The sequence below is a fragment of the Pseudonaja textilis genome, chromosome Z (genome assembly GCF_049901715.1).
Source record: "Pseudonaja textilis isolate UNSWEBS1 chromosome Z, rPseTex1.2, whole genome shotgun sequence".
In the NCBI taxonomy this organism is placed as follows: Eukaryota; Metazoa; Chordata; class Lepidosauria; order Squamata; family Elapidae; genus Pseudonaja; species Pseudonaja textilis.
Window position 1 is genome coordinate 102068870 of NC_142008.1, and position 20614 is coordinate 102089483.

General features: G+C 37.5%; 2 protein-coding genes across 9 annotated transcripts in view; one reads left to right on the top strand and one right to left on the bottom strand.

The window, feature by feature from the left end:
• Positions 1 to 4246, top strand: part of CPT1C (carnitine palmitoyltransferase 1C) — a 42398-nt gene extending 38152 nt beyond the window's left edge. For all 8 annotated transcript variants that reach the window (XM_087917059.1, XM_087917060.1, XM_087917065.1 and 5 more), the window contains 4 exons: positions 1226 to 1378; positions 2614 to 2727; positions 2923 to 3015; positions 4120 to 4246. In XM_087917059.1, the coding sequence (XP_087773185.1) occupies positions 1226 to 1378; positions 2614 to 2727; positions 2923 to 3015; positions 4120 to 4218 (459 nt within the window). In that variant the 3' untranslated portion in view covers positions 4219 to 4246. The remainder of the gene's footprint in view (positions 1 to 1225; positions 1379 to 2613; positions 2728 to 2922; positions 3016 to 4119) is intronic.
• Positions 4247 to 8395: 4149 nt separating this feature from the next.
• Positions 8396 to 19854, bottom strand: LOC113442847 (testis-specific serine kinase substrate-like). The gene is made up of 9 exons (XM_087917210.1): positions 19688 to 19854; positions 17734 to 17968; positions 14407 to 14502; positions 12617 to 12700; positions 11226 to 11271; positions 10994 to 11081; positions 10747 to 10905; positions 9769 to 9909; positions 8396 to 8633 (listed from the first exon to the last, which is right to left on the bottom strand). Exons 1-9 carry the CDS (start codon positions 19852 to 19854, stop codon positions 8492 to 8494), a joined length of 1158 nt encoding a protein of 385 aa, XP_087773336.1. The 3' UTR covers positions 8396 to 8491.
• Positions 19855 to 20614: the final 760 nt, after the last annotated feature.

Here is a 20614-nt window from a genome sequence, read left to right on the forward strand (position 1 = left end):
CAAAAGTCCAGTTGCCTTTTGAAAAGAACTTTTGGGGCAACCATGACTTGGATGACATCCATAAAAAATGTTCTGGCAAATAAAAATGTCTTATTTTAACTTTAAACCAACTTTATATTCTTTCCTTTTAACATCCTTCATAAAATATTGCCACAGGGTTTGATTTCTCTTTAATTCTTTTTTATGTCATTGCATAGATTTCTTCAAGGCTTTAACAAGTCTCTTTTGTAGATGCTGTAAAAAATTTCCAGGTTGTTTTCTTGATTCAACATTTATATTTCCATTTTTATGTTAAAAACTTCAGACATTTTCTTTTGTATATCCAGTTGAGTAAAATTTGGCAGCTTACATTTCCTCATTAATATATTTTAGACATAATCTAATCATAGAAACAGATATCATTGCTGGGACTGTTGATATGATTACTAATTTCTGATTCAAGCTTTAAAAACTCCTCTTAATATTTCCAATTTATAAAATTTGTATTATTTTGTAAGTCCCAGTATCAGCTGTCATCCAGTACAGGTTTATATATTTTTTGCTGTTTAAAACCTATACTTCCTTCTAGTTCTAGTTTCTAAAATCATTACTTATCTTTTTAATTGCAATATCCAGAACAGTTAATCTACTTATATTTCTCATAGCAAAAGATTTATTTCACTTTTTGCTGTTTATTTAAACATCAAACCTTATAATTAATTTTTATTTTGTTCAAAGTTGAATATAAATTCATCCAATGAACACTTTGCAATCTTGTCATTCTGAAGGTCTGTAATACTATGGTTTGTAGGCAATTTCCATAAGTGAACAGGTTTACCATATCTTCCCTGAAAGTCTCATTTATATTTTGAAATTTAAATACATTTTAAAAAGCAGTAACTATATAGTAAAACATAACGCAGCATAGGTTTAAAAAACACTGTCTTAAAAAGTCAGGAGAAGTAAAAACCCTTTATTTTGGCAATGGGGTGGTGGGGAATAAATAGAACAAGAAAGTAGATTCTTGATAGAGATGCCATTCCAGATATGCAATACTACCACTGAAAATTCCTTCTCCCTAATTGCCATTCAGTGGACCACCTGATAAGGTGAAGAAAAATCTAAAAGTTTGGGCAGCAGATATATGGAGTACTGGTCCTCCTAGCTAGATCTGAAGGAATATTAAGGGAGGTGTAGAATATGAAGATCTACAGTAAAATAATGCCAAATCAATTTCTCTTTTCAGGATAGTTCAAGGTTACGCCTCTTCCGAGTGGCAGCTGAGAAACACCAGAATCTTTACCGGGAAGCCATGACAGGTGCTGGCATTGATAGGCACCTTTTCTGCCTCTATGTTGTCTCTAAATACCTTGGCCTGGATTCTCCTTTCCTGCGTGAGGTAAATTCTGCTGGCAAGGTTTATATAAGGATTCCCAAAGACAATTGTTCTCAAAATGTGAAGTGAAGAATCAGAAAAATAAATAACTTTTTCCTCCCAGGTTATATCTTGAATCTTGCAGGTTTTTGTCCAATGAGGCAAAAATAAAAGCATTCAGCTTATCCAGGCTAAATTGATAATATATATATATATATTATCAATTTAGCCTGGGATAAGCTGAATGCTTTTATATATAGAATGAAATCTCAACAATCAGTTTTCTTCAGAGTTTATATTCACTATATGTGTGTGTATGTGTGTGAGTGTGTATAAAATGTGTGCATTGAAATAGATCTATTAGCTATTTAAACAGAAACAAAAACACGTTTCTATTTCTGGGGATAGAACTTTCTGTGGATATAAGTATAATCAAGGCTGTTTCCCTTTTAAAATAGGCATTTGTACTCCACTAAAGGAAGTGAACTCAGCCAGCAATAGTCATGAAGGTTTTAAGCTCAAGGTTCATTTGATTGTTGTGAATGATGTGTGTCAGAATATTTTATCTGCTAGATTTTAAAAATGTAAAACTGCTCTACTGATTTTTATACATCTATTCATGATTAATTACATATCATTATCTCTATATGCTTATTGTTTGAGTTTTAAATTTCTATATTAAAATATAACTATGCCATATATTTTTTCTGCAATGAGAATGAAGGATTTTAACCGATTTTGCTTGTTTTTAGTACTGTGTTTCAGTGGTTTTGAAATATGCTAGAGTTGATGATATTTACTGCAGGTAAATTGCTAATTTCCCTTTAAAGGGGGCCACAATCAATTTGGAGATTTCCTAATCCACTTGGGTGGCTGGCTTGACTTATGTATATTTTCTTAAGTACATTAGAACCTGAAAACTATTTTAACTATAACTATTTAAACATCTTCTTTCAGCCTAATCTCCAAATCTGACAAGTTCTCCTATATTAATTTAGAACTCCTTATTCTACATTATTTTCAAATGTTACCTTTTAATTATATATATTCACAATAAATGAGTATGGACTAAAGCTCTTCATCTTTCGATGTTCATTTTTACAGAGAAATTTGGGGCCGAACATGTTTCTAAAACATGTTTTCTCTATCGTTACATAGTTTCTTTGAAACTATACTACACAAGTGGACAATGGAGTATAGAATGAAAGTCAATGATGGTAGAGCTTCTTCCTTATTCTGATTTCTTTCCTCTTTGTCAGGTATTATCAGAACCATGGAGACTCTCCACTAGTCAGACTCCCATTCAGCAGATAGAGTTATTTGACATCCAAAATAATCCTGACTATGTTTCTTGTGGTGGTGGATTTGGACCGGTAAGCAATGCCAAAATTCCTGGATTTTCTTAAGGGAAAATGGAATATAATTGGTTTAAAGTTGGAGGGGATGCATATTTATGAAACCCAGGAATCCTGGATTCACTAGGAATGCTGGTTTGCTATGGAAAATAGTGGGGCTTTAGAAGCAAAGGTCCTGCCTCATGTTGCTTTTTCTTCTGTGCCAATGGAAAGGTTGATGATAATGGATATGGAGTATCTTACATCATTGTCGGTGAAGATCTCATCAATTTCCACGTGTCATGCAAATTCTCCGGCCAAGGGACAGTGAGTCTGGACTAATAGTTTTCCTAGCAGGGGAGATGATGATGTATTGGGGAATAGGTTACCTTGGTGATTGGGGTATGGCATCAGCGGTATATGTAGATAATGGTTATAATCTCATGTCCCCATCCCTCTGCCAGTTGTGCCAACAAAAAATGCAGTTTAGTTTTTAGACAAAAGACAGTTAAAAAAATTATAATGTACATGTGCAACCATCTGTTTCAACTATAAATGTGCATTGAAATATTCAATGGCAAACGCTAGATTTATCATGGCCATTATAGGTGCTGAGTTTCCTTGCTGCCGCCTAATCCCTTACAATTCCCTTGCTGATTTCAAGATCTGTTTCTTTCCCAGAATCAATTATTTCACGAGTTGTTTTCCTATTATTGCTTGAGTCCTCTGAAAGACTAAAGTGATGCATGTTAAATGCCAAACGCTCTCAGTCCCCAAGAACAACTTATAATTGCTTCAGTTTCCTTTATTGTTCCTCACCTTTAGAAATTGTGCCATATTAAAGCAACTGCTTGCATCATTAAAGACATACTCTGAGAATTGCTAGGGAGGAGCCCTCTTAACTCTTTCTCTTGGTCAAACTATCTAAACTTGGCTGCCTCTTGACCCTCTGGAATGCATTCCCCCAGGGGTGTTGAAATATACAGTACAGGTGGTCTTTTCTTATGACAGCAAAAAGTTGGAAATAAATGGCTAGGGTCTTTCAATGCACTAAGTTATTTTTTGATGAGCCATGATTTGTTGAATGAACCAAAGTGGGATTAGTTCATATGTTATGCAAAAACACAAGCAAGCAACTAATTGTTTTGGTAGGTGTTAGGAACCCATACAGTTACGGTGTATAGGTAGAGATTAGCTGTCTGCTTCTAGAATTCCCAGTAAGTTTGGCTGGGAAATCCCCATTCCCCATTCCACAAAATATGACTGTGTTTGTCTCCCTTCTAATGCTCATCCCCTACTAAGATGATACAACTTGAATCTTGCTTGGATGTTTTATCCAAGTAATGCTAAGTCTATGCTTTGAAATTTCACTGATATGTGTATTCTATTTTCTTAGCTAAATTTCTTTATTTTTCTTCCTCTTTCTCACAGGATGCACATCGTTTTGGGTTTAATATCCGGAAAGCCATGAATGACATCTTGAACCTTTTCCAAGTGAACAAAATGGCCCATGCCACAGCTGGCAATTGACTGAATAAATGCCAGCAGTATTGTACAATTAGTTATCAATGACACATATTGAGTGTGTTTTTGTTCACTGATCAGCAGGGATTTTTGAAAAGGGGGGAGGGGATGCCCAGGGACCAGTCCTGAAGATGTTTGCAAGCACAATGGAGTTCCTCTTTGGATTTAGAGGCCTGGATTCTACTGTAAATCAAATACCACAGATCTCTAGGCAAGTAAGATTTCTTATTCACCCTGCCCACATTTCTGTATTTCCTAAAGATCTGATGGGAAAGATTGCTAACCAAGATGAAGAGTTTTTTTCTGGATTAGAACAGAAAAGTTGGGAGCTTTGCTGATTGAGGTTTCTGCTCCAAGCTCCCACGTGGATTTTCTGAAGCTGTGCCTCCCCAGCAACCAGCTGCTAGAATCTCTTCTCCTTGTGCTCCAGCCACTTCAGACCACAGTGGTTGATTACCTGCCTATTCTGTGCTTCAAAAATGAAGGACTCAGTCCCTGTGGCTGTGATGATTATGCTATCCCCATAAAGTGCTTCAAATAGGATGAAGTGAATTCCTCATTCTAACTCTTTAATGCCTGAGGTAATAGGAAATCACTATAAATTCAATATAGGGGAAAGGAATCTTAATGTAAGCCAGATCAATTGGCCTATCTCTTAGCATTATAAATATTAATAAAACTCCAGAGTGGGAGTTCTTGCCAAAAAAAGTCTGGTTTTGGTCAACTGAAAGGTTGGAAAGTGACAAGGAGCATGTCTAAACACCAAGAGGTTTTGAAGGGAGCCCTCAGTTGCCAAAGTGTTTCATACTGCCTCTTTTAAATTTCCTTTTATCAGACAAACCAGACTTCACCCCTCTAGAGACTTTAGCAAGTAGTTTTTGACTACCATCCTTCTGCATCATTTCTGCAACTGTCATTTGAAGACCATTTTTAAAAAATATATAAGGGCTTAACTATGGAACATACAAGAAAGAATATTAGGGAAATGATGTGAAAAAGGGGGCACGGCCAGATTGCAGTTAGAAAAGTAGATGGTGTTATGCAACTTCCAAAAAGCTTTTGCACTTCATTACCTTCTGAGAGTTCATAGCAAGATGGAGAGGTTTTTCAGCTCTTTAGAGTGTTGAATCAAACTTATTAGATTGAGATGGTGCTTGGCATTTGGATGGCATGCTTGTTTAAGGCGGATGGTCTTATACCAGTACTTCTTCTTTATGCAGGAGCCTCTAAGGTTGTTCCAAATCCTACTTCCATTGATCAGAGCAACATCCATTGATTGGATGTTGGAAAAGGGAGAGAAAAGGAAGGCTTACAGAGCTCATTAATCCATTGGGGCATCAAGCCAAGCAAATAATATGTGCAATACTTGTAATCATGACGCTGTAGGTCACCAAGCAAACAAGGTCAGCGGTTTGACCTAAGAGAGCAGAGAGCCAAGTACCACAGGGAAAAGCAGCCTGCATGCTCCCAGGGCTGCCTCTGCAGGACTCTACTGCCTCCTGATGGCTTGCATGCACTTGGCCACAAGGCATGGTCAGGCCTGTGACTGTAGCAAGAGATGGGAACAGCACAGTCATAGAAAAAAATACTAAAGGGTAGATTTAGATCTGACAGCTCAGTTCACTTTACTCAGTGGTAATGCCTGAGGCTGAGAGTTTTGGATCCTGCAGAAATGACAGTCCTTAGAAGGGGTGGTTAATAAATAGGTAGCAAAAACATTGTCTCCTCCCTCTTGGTCACTTTAGTTTAGTAGGTAATGTGTAAAAGAAGATAGTAATCAATGAGAATCTAAATCATGTGTAAAGACCACTCCTGGAAATTCGAAAGTTATGTTGTGAATTACATAGAGACTAAGAGCAGGAAGCTCTTCAGAATATAATAGCTATAGCAGACTTATATACCAGCACTTTACAGCTCTCTCTGAGCGGTTTACAGAGTCAGCCTATTGCCCCCAACAATCTGGGTCCTCATTGTACTGACCTTGGAAGGATGGAAGGCTGAGTCAACCTGGAGCCTGGTGAGAATCGAAAATCAAACTGCTGGCAATCAGGAGTCAGCAGGATTGGCCTGCAATACTGCATTCTAACTGCTGCACCACCATGGCTCAACTACAAAATCGTTTGGGTTTTTTTTTAAACTATCCATAGTTGAATTTAGATCTTAGTGCAAGTTTGAACAACCATTAAGCAGTGAAAGATTCATTTTTAGTTTATATTTTGGATGATTTAAGACAGAGAAATGGCAAGGGATATCAAATGGGGTGTGAGAATTGAGTTTTTAAAATGCCTCATACCTTTAGCTTCACTCCCTGTCCCCAGAACAACAGATATAGGTAGACTTCAACCGACAACCATAATTGGGTTTGGAATCTCCATCGCTAAGTGAGGCAGTTGTTAAGTGATATGCACCTGATTTTACAACCTTTTATCCCCTCACCCTCCTGGAAGTGGCAAACTGTCATAAATACATGCTGGTTGCAAAGCAGCCAATTTTGATCACATAAACACAGGGACATGCAATGGTTGTAAATGCAAGGATAATAGTAAATCACTTTTATTAGCACTGTCATAACTGAATGATTGCTAAACGAACCTAAGCAACTGTAACTGACATATTTCTGACATTTGGCACTTAATTATAGTCAGCCACAAGTAGCATTGCTAGTACATGTTTATCTCTGGAGAGGGGAATCACCTGGAACCACCATATTATTGCCTTTGCTTTACTGGTCTTAACTTGTGGGCTATCAAGAGACTCCTTATAGCTCAGTTTGATTTACAATAGCTGATGCCCAGCATTTTTTATCCTATAAAATGGTTCTGACATAGTAGAACAAATTGCTGAAAACTGCTAACCTAGTTACAAGGTTGTAGAAGGATTTAAAATGATTAAACAAATAATGCCTGCCCCAGTCAAAAGCTGGTGTTCTCTTGACAATTTCAGCTACATGACACAAAAAGCTGGAACAGAAAGAAAATGCAAACTAAATTTCTCTTCGTATATAATTTTATTTAGAAACTTCTTAGTGATTCTTTTTTCTTCCACCCTACTGTTTCTCAGACTTCCCCCTTATTTCCCCTTATAGAAATATCTGGGAAGATCAGATCAATTATAAAGGACTTTTAAAATTAGGACATAAAATTAGGAAATTGTTCCTCCTATAACCACCAAGAGACTAAGATACTATATCCATGGAATAAATAACAAGGCAACAATGATGGGTTTCCATATATGCAAAAGATGTGTTGATAAATAAAATAGAACAAAAACAACGTTCTAAATTTTCAGTAAGTAAGCTTTGCAAGAAGAGAAAGCTAGAGACACACATGTGCTAATTTGCCTATTAATGAAAAGAAAGTCTGTGCTTCTGAGCTCACATATCCCAAAACCTGAAGCTTGAACAGGCAATATGTTACATTATTTTCATGAATGTCTTTAGATTTATTCAGCTGGACATGGAAAGGTTATTTTCAACTCCCCAAAGTTATTTCACTGTGCTAGGTCAGTGCTGTTACCCTTCCTACAGAATATGAACAGTTTTTTTTATAGGAAAATAGATGGAAATGAGAAAAAAAGCAACGTGGAAGTAGACAGGAAGACCACACAATCAGAAGCTAGTGCAAAACTATAGCTGAGCAATTTGTAGCATTATTCTCCTTTGAGTCACATTTGGACTTGGAAAAGTATATGGAGGCTGCACTCGTCAAAATCAACAGGGCCAGGACAAAACAACATTTAATTTACATTTATCATTACAATTAATATTGTTAATTGTTCCCTGTCGATGTTATGACTTTCATTTTCAGTCACTGTCAGCCACATTAAATCTACCATTCAGCACGCATAGAAGTGCTCAGAAAGTACATCCAGAATTCTCAGAGGCTGCGTTTAACTCTTGGACTGCATTCCGTGTATGAGCCAAGAGGAGAGGAAGAAAAGCTTAGTGACAAAGCTATTGTGCTTTGCTCAGTGAAGACCACAGGCTCATCTTTCAAGCTCTCAAAATATTTTCAGTAGTGTTTAGAAAAACACCTACCAGAAATTTTAGTGAACAGATGTCTGATTAGAATGGGAACAGAATCGTAGAATAGAATCTGGGCAAGGCAGCTTTGCAGATTGAACATCCTTAGCCAAGATGGATCTGTCTCCAGACTTCCCAGTGCAAGGCCATCTTGGTCTGGCCTGCATAACTTAGGGTCAGAAAAATGCTCCAGAAAGACTGCACTCTGGAAACATTTTATTGGGGGCAGGAGGGTCTGGGGTTAGTCTACTCTGTGCCTCACTGTGTCATCGTCTTCTGCAAATGCTGGCAGCTGGGGCATATGCCTTCTGGTTGGCCCCTCTGCTTCAGCTCCTCCAAAATGGGCGCCATCGCACGTTCAAACATCTTTCGCAGCACCTCTGTATTCACAATGCGGTAGCTGTGGGTGGGAACCGGGAAATGGGAAAAAAAGAAAGAAAAGAAGGGATGCCATTTACACAGTCAATCAATGTAGAAAATATGATAGGTTTAAATCTTGAAAGGGAGACAACAGCCCAGGTACAGCGTCAAGGAAACTCCTTCCATGCCATGTCAGAAGAGTGCCGTTTGCTGCACTGAAAATAATGTAAATATGAGATATCTCTGGAAGTATTTAACATAAAGAGGCAAAGAAGCACTGGTCCAACTTAACATTGCTTTAGGACAGTTGCCCCCTTTTCCAGAACTGACACGGTGGTCTCAAAATACTGATAGAAGAGAAGGTAGGCAATATATGTATGAAATATCTAAGCTGGAAAGAGTTTTAAAAACCCAACTCTTCTTGGTTCTTCTAAACATGCATGCCAATTACATGAGCAACATAATTTTTTTTAAATGAATGAAAACAGATGTTCTCAGGAATCTAAAGCCAATGCCGGAGACTGGATTTTGTAGAAAACTGCATTTTTAGCAGCAGCCAATTAAGTGTTTATGTGAGTAGTCAATTCACTTGCTTTTGTAATACGAACTTGTTCTTCTGTGAACTGGAAAACTGCAATTGCCTGCTGGTCTATGAAAGGAAATCTATAATATCAAGTCAGTAGCCACTATAGGGAGCCCTCAATTAAAAATGGCATCATTCACATTTAAAGTTGTTTGCTCTAAATTTTTCAAGTATTTTGCTGATTTTTACCTTTATATCTGGTGACTAGCAAAAAAAACTCCAATTGAATAAAATGGATTCACTTAATGACTATGATTTCACTTAATTATCATAGCATTTCCTTAAGAACCTCTACAAAAAAAAGATAAAATTAGGTACAGTCGCACAATAATCAATTTAGCAGCCACCATGAGTTGCAACCATAATACCAGGTTAAGTTACAGTCATAAGTTGAAGACTACCTGTAATGCTTTGTTTAATAAATATTGATTAAACAAAACATTACTTAGAGCCTTTATGACACTAACCTATGTGAAATCAGGGAAATCAAACTCAGCTTTGCCCTAATTTCCATATCTTTTCTTAGTCTATCCTTCTGATTCTCAAGTTGGCCTGTATTCTTCAATTCTGACCCAAAGGTTTAATTCGGTACCTGGAACATCTAGTGCAATTAGAAAGAGGCCGGTCAGATGCTTCCATATTCTTCAGTGTTGCAAGATGTCGGGATATGTCTTCCAAGAGTCCATCCAGATCTGCCCGAAGCTGAGTGAGAGACACTGAAGTCCGTTTTGCCCTAGCAGAGAAGAAAGCAGTTGTAACTAAAAGGGCAAATTTCCACAACTTCCAAATTCATAGCGTTGTAACAATTTGGAGAAATGTAAGTTTGCCTGCCACATAGATTGATAGCCTTTTTTATTTTTATCTCTGGTGCAAGGTCTTCAAATAGGAGCGATCTCATTTTCTTACATCATAGGTTGGCAGAAGAATAGTGGCTTCCTGGCTTGTGGGCATTTGTGTTCCAGGAGATGCTACAGATTCAAAATACACTAGAGGACTCACCCTCTTTTATTCTGAATCTGATGTCTGAGTTTTTGAATCCCCTGGTATTTTTTTAGCAAAGAATTTGGTACAATTAAGTCTATATTAATGTGTAAGAAACCTGCTGAAGAAAAAGGCCAAGAGACCATAGGCACATTCATGAAGCTTGCTCTTGGAAGATTCATAAACATTAGAAAACTTCATTTAAAAAAAAAAGTTATAGTGATCAGGACATCTTCCAGGGCAACAAGGCCAAAACTAGTATTATATTAATCTTCCCTACTGGATTACAGAGTTACAAAAATTATAACTCTTAATAGAAAGTGATGATCATGGAGGTTGTATTAACTTTTCTAAAATCAAAACTCTAGGAGGAAAAAGTTCTATAAGTATGTAGGGAGCAAATCCCACCACTAGGAACATAAATAAAAGTTATCTAAGTGAACCTCTCATTGTATTTTAGCTCTAGGATACAATAAATAATGGGTTGCGTTTGACTTCATCTCTAAAATCTGGCCTTTTCTTTGCTGGGAATATGAGGGCTCCTTGGAGGAGAGAAAGGGAAGTCTGTTTGCTCTGGAGAGGCACATACGTGGTAGAGACTTCATCCAGTTCCTCCCGCAGCATCCTGAGCTCCTGGCCTTGTTCCACCTGTGTCCTTTCCCGCTGGGGAAGAACCCCCTCCAAGCGCACCCCCAGCTGGGCCAGCAGCCGCAATGCCTCCTTCTGGGCCAGATCCAGCATACATTTCCTAGAGTGAGGAGTGATGGAAAGAGACCAGGTTGAAGGGTTGGTGCCTCTAGCAAAACCAAGGCTCTTCCATTCCCACTTCACAGTACCTGATCTCTCCCAGCAGAAGAAGGCAAGCCAAGGTGGAAGCCATGCTTGAATTTTCAACTATGCCCAAGACCTGCTCACAATTGCCCACTATTCATCATAGGCTATGAATGGATGTCAATCAAACAGCACCACTCTCTTCATAGATGGCTGATGTTGAGGGTATCGCTACTATTCTGCCTATTGAGTCTACTTGTTACCCTGTTCAAGCAACTGCTATGAGATCTTACCAACGAAAGTCTTCTACTTGAACTTGTTGCTGCAAATTACGTAGTTTCTCCTAAACAGAGTGGGGAAGTGACAGGGAAACAATAACATTAATTTGATATTGAGTATAATTATGACAACACTCATAATTCCCAATCTAGCTGGGTTAGCTAGAAACTACAGTTGTTATAATCCAAGATTTGGAGGAAAATACAGTGCATCCACAGAAGAAAGCAGTTTGATGAAGTTTTCTTTGGGAGTGATCCCATCCTTTTCAATTTAATAAGATGGTAAATAAAGGGGAAAACAAGTTGAAGCAGTTGCAGCATTTAAAAAAGGAATGATCCTATGCCAGAAACTTAGCAACACTGAATTTGCAATATTGTACTATCACCATTGCATCTTTCATCTACGAATCTAGAGAGCAGCAATGTGGCTAATTCTTAAACATACGGAGACTCAAACCTGTAGTATTCAGCCCATCAGGAAGCCTTTTGACAATAAATAATGATATGATTTATTAAAGTACTATCCCAGCTTTTAGTCAGAAGCTCCAACTAACAAATTTAGCTCTAATTCTAGTTTCTGGCAACAACAGAACTAGCCTGAGCTGTGGAGAGGGAGAAACTGGCAAAATGAGCTTCTACAGATAATAGTGGGGTAGGATTAGAGCCTCTGTCCGTTCAATGCCAACCCAAAACTTAATGCTGGTGAGATTGAGAATTTAAAAAGAAAATTCCAGAAAAGGTAACAACAAAATACCTTCCTATTGATTCAAAAACATTATGCCAAAAGAAATCAAGCATAACTGAAGGAGCTTATTTTTCTCATGTACAGCTCTTTCTCCAAATTTTTCCTAAAACAGTTTCTTGTGCTGTAGGCCAGCCTGACAAAAAATAAATTCTTATAGTTAACAGTGGAACTGAATTGTAATCTATCTTTAATCCCTGGCTGTCTTTTGCTAAAAGGTCCATATTTTTAAATATCTGATAAGAATGCCTTGATGAAAAAGAAGAATAGATTTAAAAGCGACAGATGGAGGGGCAAAAAAGGGCACCTAGTGATAAGTGGCAGAGAACTGGTCAGATGACCAACCCAGCCCAATAATCTGATCTCTGAAAATCTCTACAGCAAGTTGCTTTTGTTTCTATTTTGCTATTTTTCTATTTTTGCTATTAGCCAAAAATATTTAGAAACTTGAATTACAGACTCTGTTCTAATTCTAGACGAAACCAATCCTGGTTCCTTAAATGCAATCCCCCAAGATCATAGATTCTGCTTATAATCTTACTTTCTGACAACTGTTCTCCATCAATCTACTAGCTCATAGCAGCTCTGTTACCTTTCCACATGCTGTGAATTACTTGCACTGTTGATACCACCCCATATTCCTGCAAGTCTCAAATCTTCTCCCTCACCTCCAAGAGGGCTGAATTTTCTTCCAGCACACTGGTCTTAATTTCAGCATCCTCCACAGATTTTGACACCTTTCGACAGCTTTCCTACAAAAGATTTTAGGAAACAGGAAGAAACTTAGAACCCAAGAAGAAAACAAATGGAATCAGCTAATATGAATTTGCAACCATTGTTGTGTTTCTTTTTTTAAAAAAAAGTCTTTTCAAGAAGTGGAAGCTTGAAGAAAGCTGAAAAATCTCTCATTTCTTTTTTCTTTTTTAACTTAATATTCTAAGACTGATTTTAATTGCCTTACATTGGAAATGTGGTTTGCCACTGCCTAATTCCTAGGGCTGAGAGACAGCGACGTCCAAAGTCACCCAGCTTTCTTTATACTCTGGTCAGGATTAAACTTCATTCACCTGGTTTCTAGCTTGATGCCTTAACCCAGGGGTGTCAAACTCAATTTCATTGAGTTGTGCATCAGTTGTGTTTGACTTCCATGGGACATGCAGGGGGGCATGGGCAGCTCAACGTCACTCGTATTGGGGGTGCCTACTGTGGTCCGAGTGTTCTGCCAGCGAAAACGGGCTCCTGAGCTTCATTTCCAGCTGTGATGGCCTCCTGCAACGAAAAGGGAACTTGCGAGGGCCGCACGCAGCCCTCCCGTTTTTGCTGGCAGAGGCACCGCAGGCCTATCCTTTGCTGTTTCCAGGGCAGCCCCACGGTCCAGATTTAAGCACCCCGTGGACCAGAACTGGACCACGGACCTTGAATTTGACCACTGTCTTAACCACTCCACCAATTGGCTTTCACTTGATCTAAATGCCTTTTCTGTTAACTTCTCTAGTGGGTTCAAAACAATCAACAAGGTTCTTTTTCCTCCTTTGTAAGGAAGATCCAGCCAATTGAAACCAGTTGACTTGAATGCCCTTCCATACCTGTGGGAACTTTTTTGACACAGAAGCACCTTAGCTGCAGGCTGCTGCTTTATCCTTGGTGTGGATCAAATAGAACAAATGAAAATTAACTTCTAATTGTCTTAGGAAAGCTCTGCCCCATTCATCTATTATTGTCCAGGGCCATTAAGTAACATAGAACCAGGCTCATTTTTGCTTTTCAGGCACCAGGATGGTTGGGCAATTCTAGAAAATGCTCTGCCTCATTTCTTACAGTTACATGTGCTGTCACGCTATTTGAGCAGAGACATGTATATAAAATTCCAAACCAACAAGCCTAAGTGATGGCAATATCATTAAAAGCTAAAATAAGAATTGTACATAATCTGACTAAAAGCAAACTGGCAAATGTTAACCTTATGGATAACATGCATAGTCTACTTTTAAACCTTTTCCTTCATTCCAACCCCACCTTTTCCCATGAACACTCTTTCTTCTACTTTTTTTTGTATAATTCTGTCTGATTAAAAGTACTGGAGCACTTAAATGCTTACACAATAAATTACATTTAATTATGAATTAATTTTTTTAAGGATCAACATATACATTCTTGCTTTTAAATTTTTAACTTATTTTAACTTATTATTTAGAAAAATTAAATGATAGCAATAAAGCAAAGGCATGAAGGCAAAATGAAGACAAAGTCAAATCTGATTTTACAACAAGATGGACAGAATTTAGCACCTTCTCCCTCAAATTGGCCCAGAAAGTCAGAATGAAGAATTCTTGCATTAGGAGCCTTAAAAAAAATAAAAACAAATTCATTCTACATTCCTGTTTATTAAAGCAGAAACAGACATGGTCAATGTAGAAATCTAACTGTTCAGTTATGCAGTCTATAAAAAAAAACAGACCTGCAGATTCTGAAGATGGTGGTTGACCTTAGATGTCCTCTCTTTGAGACTGGTAATGGAGTCCTTGGCTCGCAAGAGGCCACTATTGCTCACTTCCTGTTGGGAGAGAATGTAAGAAGAGACCAGATCATCCATTTACTCTTGACTTCTTCACACTTTCCAATAATTTATTTCAGTCTTGGTGTCAACCAAAAGGTCTTCTTAGAGACCTACGAACTCATTGTTAAAAGTGATAGAAGAAATTAGTGACATATTTGAGGGACACTGGAGCCATATAGTAGAAACGTGCTTGTTGCAATGTACCTGTTGCAGCTGAGGATCAAGGAAAGCAAAGAAAGACATATTTGGAACAATATAAATGAAACAAACAAAATATTGAAAAGTTGTATTTATGTAGTTGCTTGTCAAGCACATCTAAATTATATTAAAGTAACCAAAATATCTTTACAATCCCCAAGGCATGTCACAACTTTTGAGCATCTCTAATGTTTGGAAAGTGTAAACATTTGATGCGCCCTAAAAGGCCATATGCAGAAAGCAAATGAGGAATGAAGAATGACACAAACATATCTCTGCAGAAGGAGGATCTCAAGAGAATGAATTCTTCTAGAAGAGCTATTCTCATTGGCTATGTTCAAGGGGATTCTGTTGGCAAATTCTTTCCTAGTCCACTTCCTAAACAACCAAGACTTTTGAAGATTTTTAAGGAATATTTTTCTTGAACAAATAATGACAAAACAAAAAACCTTGCTATAAAAAAACCCTGGATTCTCTTTAATTTTTGCATGATGCAATATCATCAAAGATACAGAAAAAGAATGAATGAAAATAATTTTAGTTTAGTTTAGTTTTCTTTATTGTCAATACTAATGCAATACTAATGATCTTCTGGGCAATGACATTAACCCTCTGGAGTGCTTTCCTATCTGCCACTGTGCAATTGGCAAACCATACAGAAGTGCAGTAAGTTAAAATACTCTCTATGGTGAAGTGGTAGAAGGTCACCAGCCATTTTTCATTCAGTTGTTGTTTCCTGAGAATTTCAGGTAGTATAATCTCTGTTGGGCCCTTTTGACCAGTGCTGAAATATGAGCACCCCAGGTCAGGTCCTCTTTTATGGTAACATCCAGAAACTTAAAACTGGCCATTTGCTCCACTCGGTCACCATTGATAAGCAAGGGCTGGATATCTGATCTGTTCTTTCTATAGTCCACTATAAGCTCCTTGATCTTGTTGGTGTTGAAGACCAAGTTATTGTCTCCACAACACGAAAGCAACCGATCCACCTCATCTCGGTAGGCAGACTCATCCCACCCGGAGATGAGTCCCACCACTGTTGTGTCACCTGCAAATTTAGCAATAGTATTACTAGTGTGAGTGGGAATGTAGTCATGCACATAAAGAGTATAGAGTAAGGGACTCAACATGCAACCCTGTGGTGTACCAGTGTTAAGAATAAGGGCTGAAGTGGTATGATTACCTAATCTGACCATCTGTGAGTGGCCAGATAGGAAATCCATAATCCAAAGGAAGATTGAATAAGAAAGGCCAAGGTCCAGAAGATTAGACACTCGTCTAAATTTTGGTGATGTGTGCACATGCACTTTGGACACTTGGTATCGAAAAGATTAGCCATCACTGCTCTAATCGAACAATGGCAGAAAGAAATATCTAAATTTATGTAGCAAGAAAAAAAACTACAAATTAAATGTAAGATGATACAAGATGCAAAAGAAAGAGGATTGTGTTTACCTGATTTCAGATTATATTTTGCAGTGAACTACGCATCAATATCATTATTAAAAAAATGATTAAAAACTTTTTGCTGCTGTCTTGGTAGAAAAAAAATAAAGAAGGTTTTACAGTTAATTGATAATTTTACAGTTAATTGTAATTTTTTATCATTTATGGTGGACATGTAATAAAGCAAAGAAATATTGGAGTAGGATTCATATCCTAATTCAGAAGATTCTTAAAGTGAATATAAGAATAAAACCAGAAATTTTTCTTTTACATTTAATGGAAAAAGAGTTGAAAAAAAAAATGGAATTTCAATGTTATATATACTGACAACAGCAAGATTACTTCATGCACAAAAGTAGGACATTTTGATTTCCACAATGGACAAATGGCTGCAAAAGTTGATGAAGTTAGCAGAGATGGCTAAATAGACTGCTTTGATTAAAGAAAAAAAAACCCACAACTACTTTTGTTTCTACTTGGAAACTGCTTCTTGAACTTTGTGCTTGAGGTGGAAAAAAATGAAACTTTGATTTTGGGTTTTATTGATTAGATTTGTTCTTATAGAAATGGCTAGTTTATACTATGATGTAAAAGTAAAAAGTTGAGGTTTGATGTTAACTTATTCTACTATACCAAAGAGAGTCGGAAGTCAATGCCTTTTCTTTCTTTCTTTCTTTCTTTCTTTCTTTCTTTCTTTCTTTCTTTCTTTCTTTCTTTCTTTCTTTCTTTCTTTCTTTCTTTCTTTCTTTCTTTCTTTCTTTCTTTCCCTACTCTTCCTTTCCCTTTTCCCTCCCCCTCTTTTCCTATTATTTGTTTTTCTGTGTTTGTATTTTATACTATAAAAAACATTCTTATAAAAAAAAACATTAGAAGTTCAAACAGGATTCATCCCTTCCAGTCACCAAGGAAATGTGAGAGGCTTGGAAGCAGCATCTTCAAAGTGGAATGTGGACTGAAAAGATAAACAGAACTAAATAGTATCAAGCGTACAAACCCTTTTGGGGGGAAACTTGCAAAAGGAGAATCTTTAAGTCTATTATAGCACCAAAAAGGCAAGAATCTTTTTATGGGAGTGGCATAAAAGTTTTCTTCATGTCTGCTATTAGAACAATACTAAACCAAGGCAAGTTAATTATCTAGGAAAGCAGCAACAAGTACATTGCAATGTCCTACCCGTCAATGAATACTTCAGCTTCAACCACAACAATACAAGAGCAAACAATAGATACAAATTCAAGGTTAATCGCACCAAACTTGATTGCAGGAAATACAACTTCAGCAACAGAATGGTCAATGTCTGGAATACTCTGCCTGACTCTGTGGTTTCTTCCCCAAACTCTTTAACCTTAAACTGTCTACTATTGACCTCACCCCTTTCCTAAGAGGTCTGTAGGGGGTGTGCATAAGCGCACCAACGTGCCTACCATCCCTGTCCTATAGTTTCTTTTATTTTTTTTATTTTTCTTATATGTATCCATGTATTCATAACTATGTTTTTACTTATACCTATTATCTTGTAAGCAGTTGACAAACCAAATAAATAAATAAATAAATAAAATGTGGGGTTGTGATTCATGTCCTCACCTGCTGGTTGGAATTATCATCTTCATCTTCTGACCATGCTGGCTTGATGGGAAACAGAGGATCCCGTCTTTCGCCTCCAGCTCCCCCTGGTAAGCCTCCGTCATCTGTGGATTCATTCTCGGTGGTAGAATCATCACGTTCCCCATCAGTTAGATTCAGAAGAGAAACATTAGTGCAAGCAGAAGAACGCTTCAAATTCAGATTGGGACTTTCAGTGGTAAAATGGGGCTCGACTCTGGGTGGGAAAAGGGGATATGTTATCTTTAGATTTAGCTGTTTACTACTTTCTTTCCCATATAATATAATGCAGAGAGATTGCAGTATTGCAGCAAAAAGACTTATGACGACTCAGTGGCTAACATATTCTTTGATAAGAGCAACTCTTGGTTGATATCAGTTTTATTATCTTCTACTAGGCTTTCATGAGCAAACAAATATTGATATATGAAGATATCAAAACAATATGATATCCTGGCTCAGCTCTCCCAAATATGATGTTTTTATGTGTGTATGTTGGTCTTCAACATCCTCAATTTAAGGGATTTATGATTGATATCCTGGAATACTGTTCCGAAAAATTTGAGACTTGAATTGCAACACATTGATATAAGGTATATAGTCTTATTTATTTCATCATTTATATCCTGCCCTCAAGTCAACACTCTTTATTTATCCAATAAAATCAAACAGAACTTGTGGGGAAGGGGAGAGAGGGCAGCCTGTTCCAAAAAGAGAAAAGGCTCTCATGCCCACCATTTCTTGAAGTGGGAGAAAATCCAGAGAAACTCCTCCCAAATAGGATGTACTGTACCTATTTGGAGAAGATGGTTCATAAAGCATCATAAAGGCCTCATAGATCAAAATCAGCATTTTATACAAACAAAATTGTTAATCAATGCAGAACCACAGGACAATGGTATCCCATTGAAATGGATTGAAGTCCCAGCCAATGAGCACCAACTAGTTTTAGGACATCTTCAAAGGCAACCCATCTAAGAAAATATTGCAATAATCAATATTACTAAGGCAAGATCTCCCATCCTACAAGAAATGCAAAAGAAATACTAGACAAAATTGTGCGGTCTTCTCTGGTAAAAAATAAATAAAAATCCACCTGCTAATCAAAAAGCAGGATCTTCATTTTCACACTAGCTCCATCAACGAATGTGATCCTCTCTAAAGCTCAATTGTTTCTGAAGAAGCAGTAACACCCTCTTGCTTTGATCCAATTTCACTTTGTTTCATTCCATTCCATTCAATCCCTCACCACTCACATACTGGGAGAAAATGCATCTTCTGCTCAGCTCAGAGCTAGATATCAGGAAGATATTGTTGAACTCCAAACCAAGAAATGACCTTTCCCAGTGGTTTCATTTAAATATTAAATAGCATAGGGGAGATAATGAAGTCCTGGAGCACTATGCATAAAAATGCCCAAGGGTTTAAATTTCTTCTTTTGGCATTACCAGCTAGAATTATGAAACAGTGAACATTGCAGATTAATGCCACCCATCCCCCCACTCATACACAAATTCATCTCACAGAAAATCCAGAAAATGGTTTTTCACAATGCCTGGCCAAAGTTGTCAGCAATAACCACTGTTGTAATACCTTATTTAGATCAGATGAGATTCATTATTCATTTAGCCCAGTCAGTTGGACTACAAACATTCATTATTCTTGGCCATCTTTATGCAGACTACAAATTCTGGGAGTTGTAGTCCAACAAAATTGAGATCTGATGGGAGCAGCTCTCCATGAACTGAAGGAGAAAAAGGTGGGTTGCATAATCTTTTCCCAGAGGCCTCTCTAGATGCCTGGAACTGAATCTGAAACCATGTATAATAAGCAAAGCAGAAGTGCTACTCTGCACCCTCCCTTCCTGTAGGTTCTTACTTACTACAACCATTGCACTGAATTTCATTTCTATCCTTTCCCTTCCCAGGTCACTCACCCATGGAAAGAAACTGCTTTCTTTTTTTTGTTAAAGCCCTTGATGCTAGTAGTCTTTCCAAGCTGATCCTTACTGCTTTGGGCCCGACTCTCAATATTTGTTGGTGTGTCTCCAGCCTCGTTTATTTCCTTGGATTGCCAGATGGTCTTCACCACAATGTTGGCCATTATAGATTGGGGGTTGATATCTGGTATGAGCACAGATTTTCTTGCCTGTACCACACCAGGAAACATCTACTACCTACAAGCCAACTGGCTTTCCAGGTAGGGCAAGGATCTTCTAGTTGCTCTCATGACCTCATAATAGTTGCCATGGGGCTGCCAATCATATGACCCCATTCTTCCATCAACAATTTGCACCACCAACATTCTATGGCCTTAGTATAGCTTCAATGGAAAAAAAAACTAATCTAATGGTGTAATGTTGACATTGAAATAATTGTATTGATTGAGCAGAATAAATGTACTGTAGAATGAACTGATCTTTTATGTCTGATCCAGGAAAGCAATGTCTAGATTGAACTGCTATGCTAGACTGCAGTTTATAAGTTTTCTATGAATCATAGTTAAGCAATCAGACTTACACCACACAAAATGAGGTTCACACAGTACAATGAACCTAAACCAAAAATACATTATGGCTTAGCTATCTATATGTAGGATCAAATATTATACCGGTATAACATTTCAAACCAATGTATTTAAATGAAATTGTTTTTATGCTTTACAAATAATCTGTCTATATGACTTTTGTGTTGTTGCTGTTTCCTATCTCTTCCACAAGCCTCAAGGATATAACATCTACACAGACCTACAAAGAAAAAGTATTCATTTGCTATATATTTTCCATGTCATTTGTTTTTATTTCCCCATCCTCTGGCCATGAACTCATGAACTCTAAGGGAATTTGGGAAATAAACTTTAAGAT

Bases quoted from the DNA above. Each gene is read 5' to 3' on its own strand.
- LOC113442847 (XM_087917210.1), bottom strand. From the start codon at position 19,854: ATGGCCAACATTGTGGTGAAGACCATCTGGCAATCCAAGGAAATAAAC. The intron at 17,969-19,687 runs GTGAGTGACCTG...TTTCCCACCCAG, and splicing joins AAAGCAGTTTCTTTCCATGG to AGTCGAGCCCCATTTTACCA. The intron at 8,634-9,768 runs GTACCGAATTAA...TCCCACCCACAG, and splicing joins AATTGCACTAGATGTTCCAG to CTACCGCATTGTGAATACAG.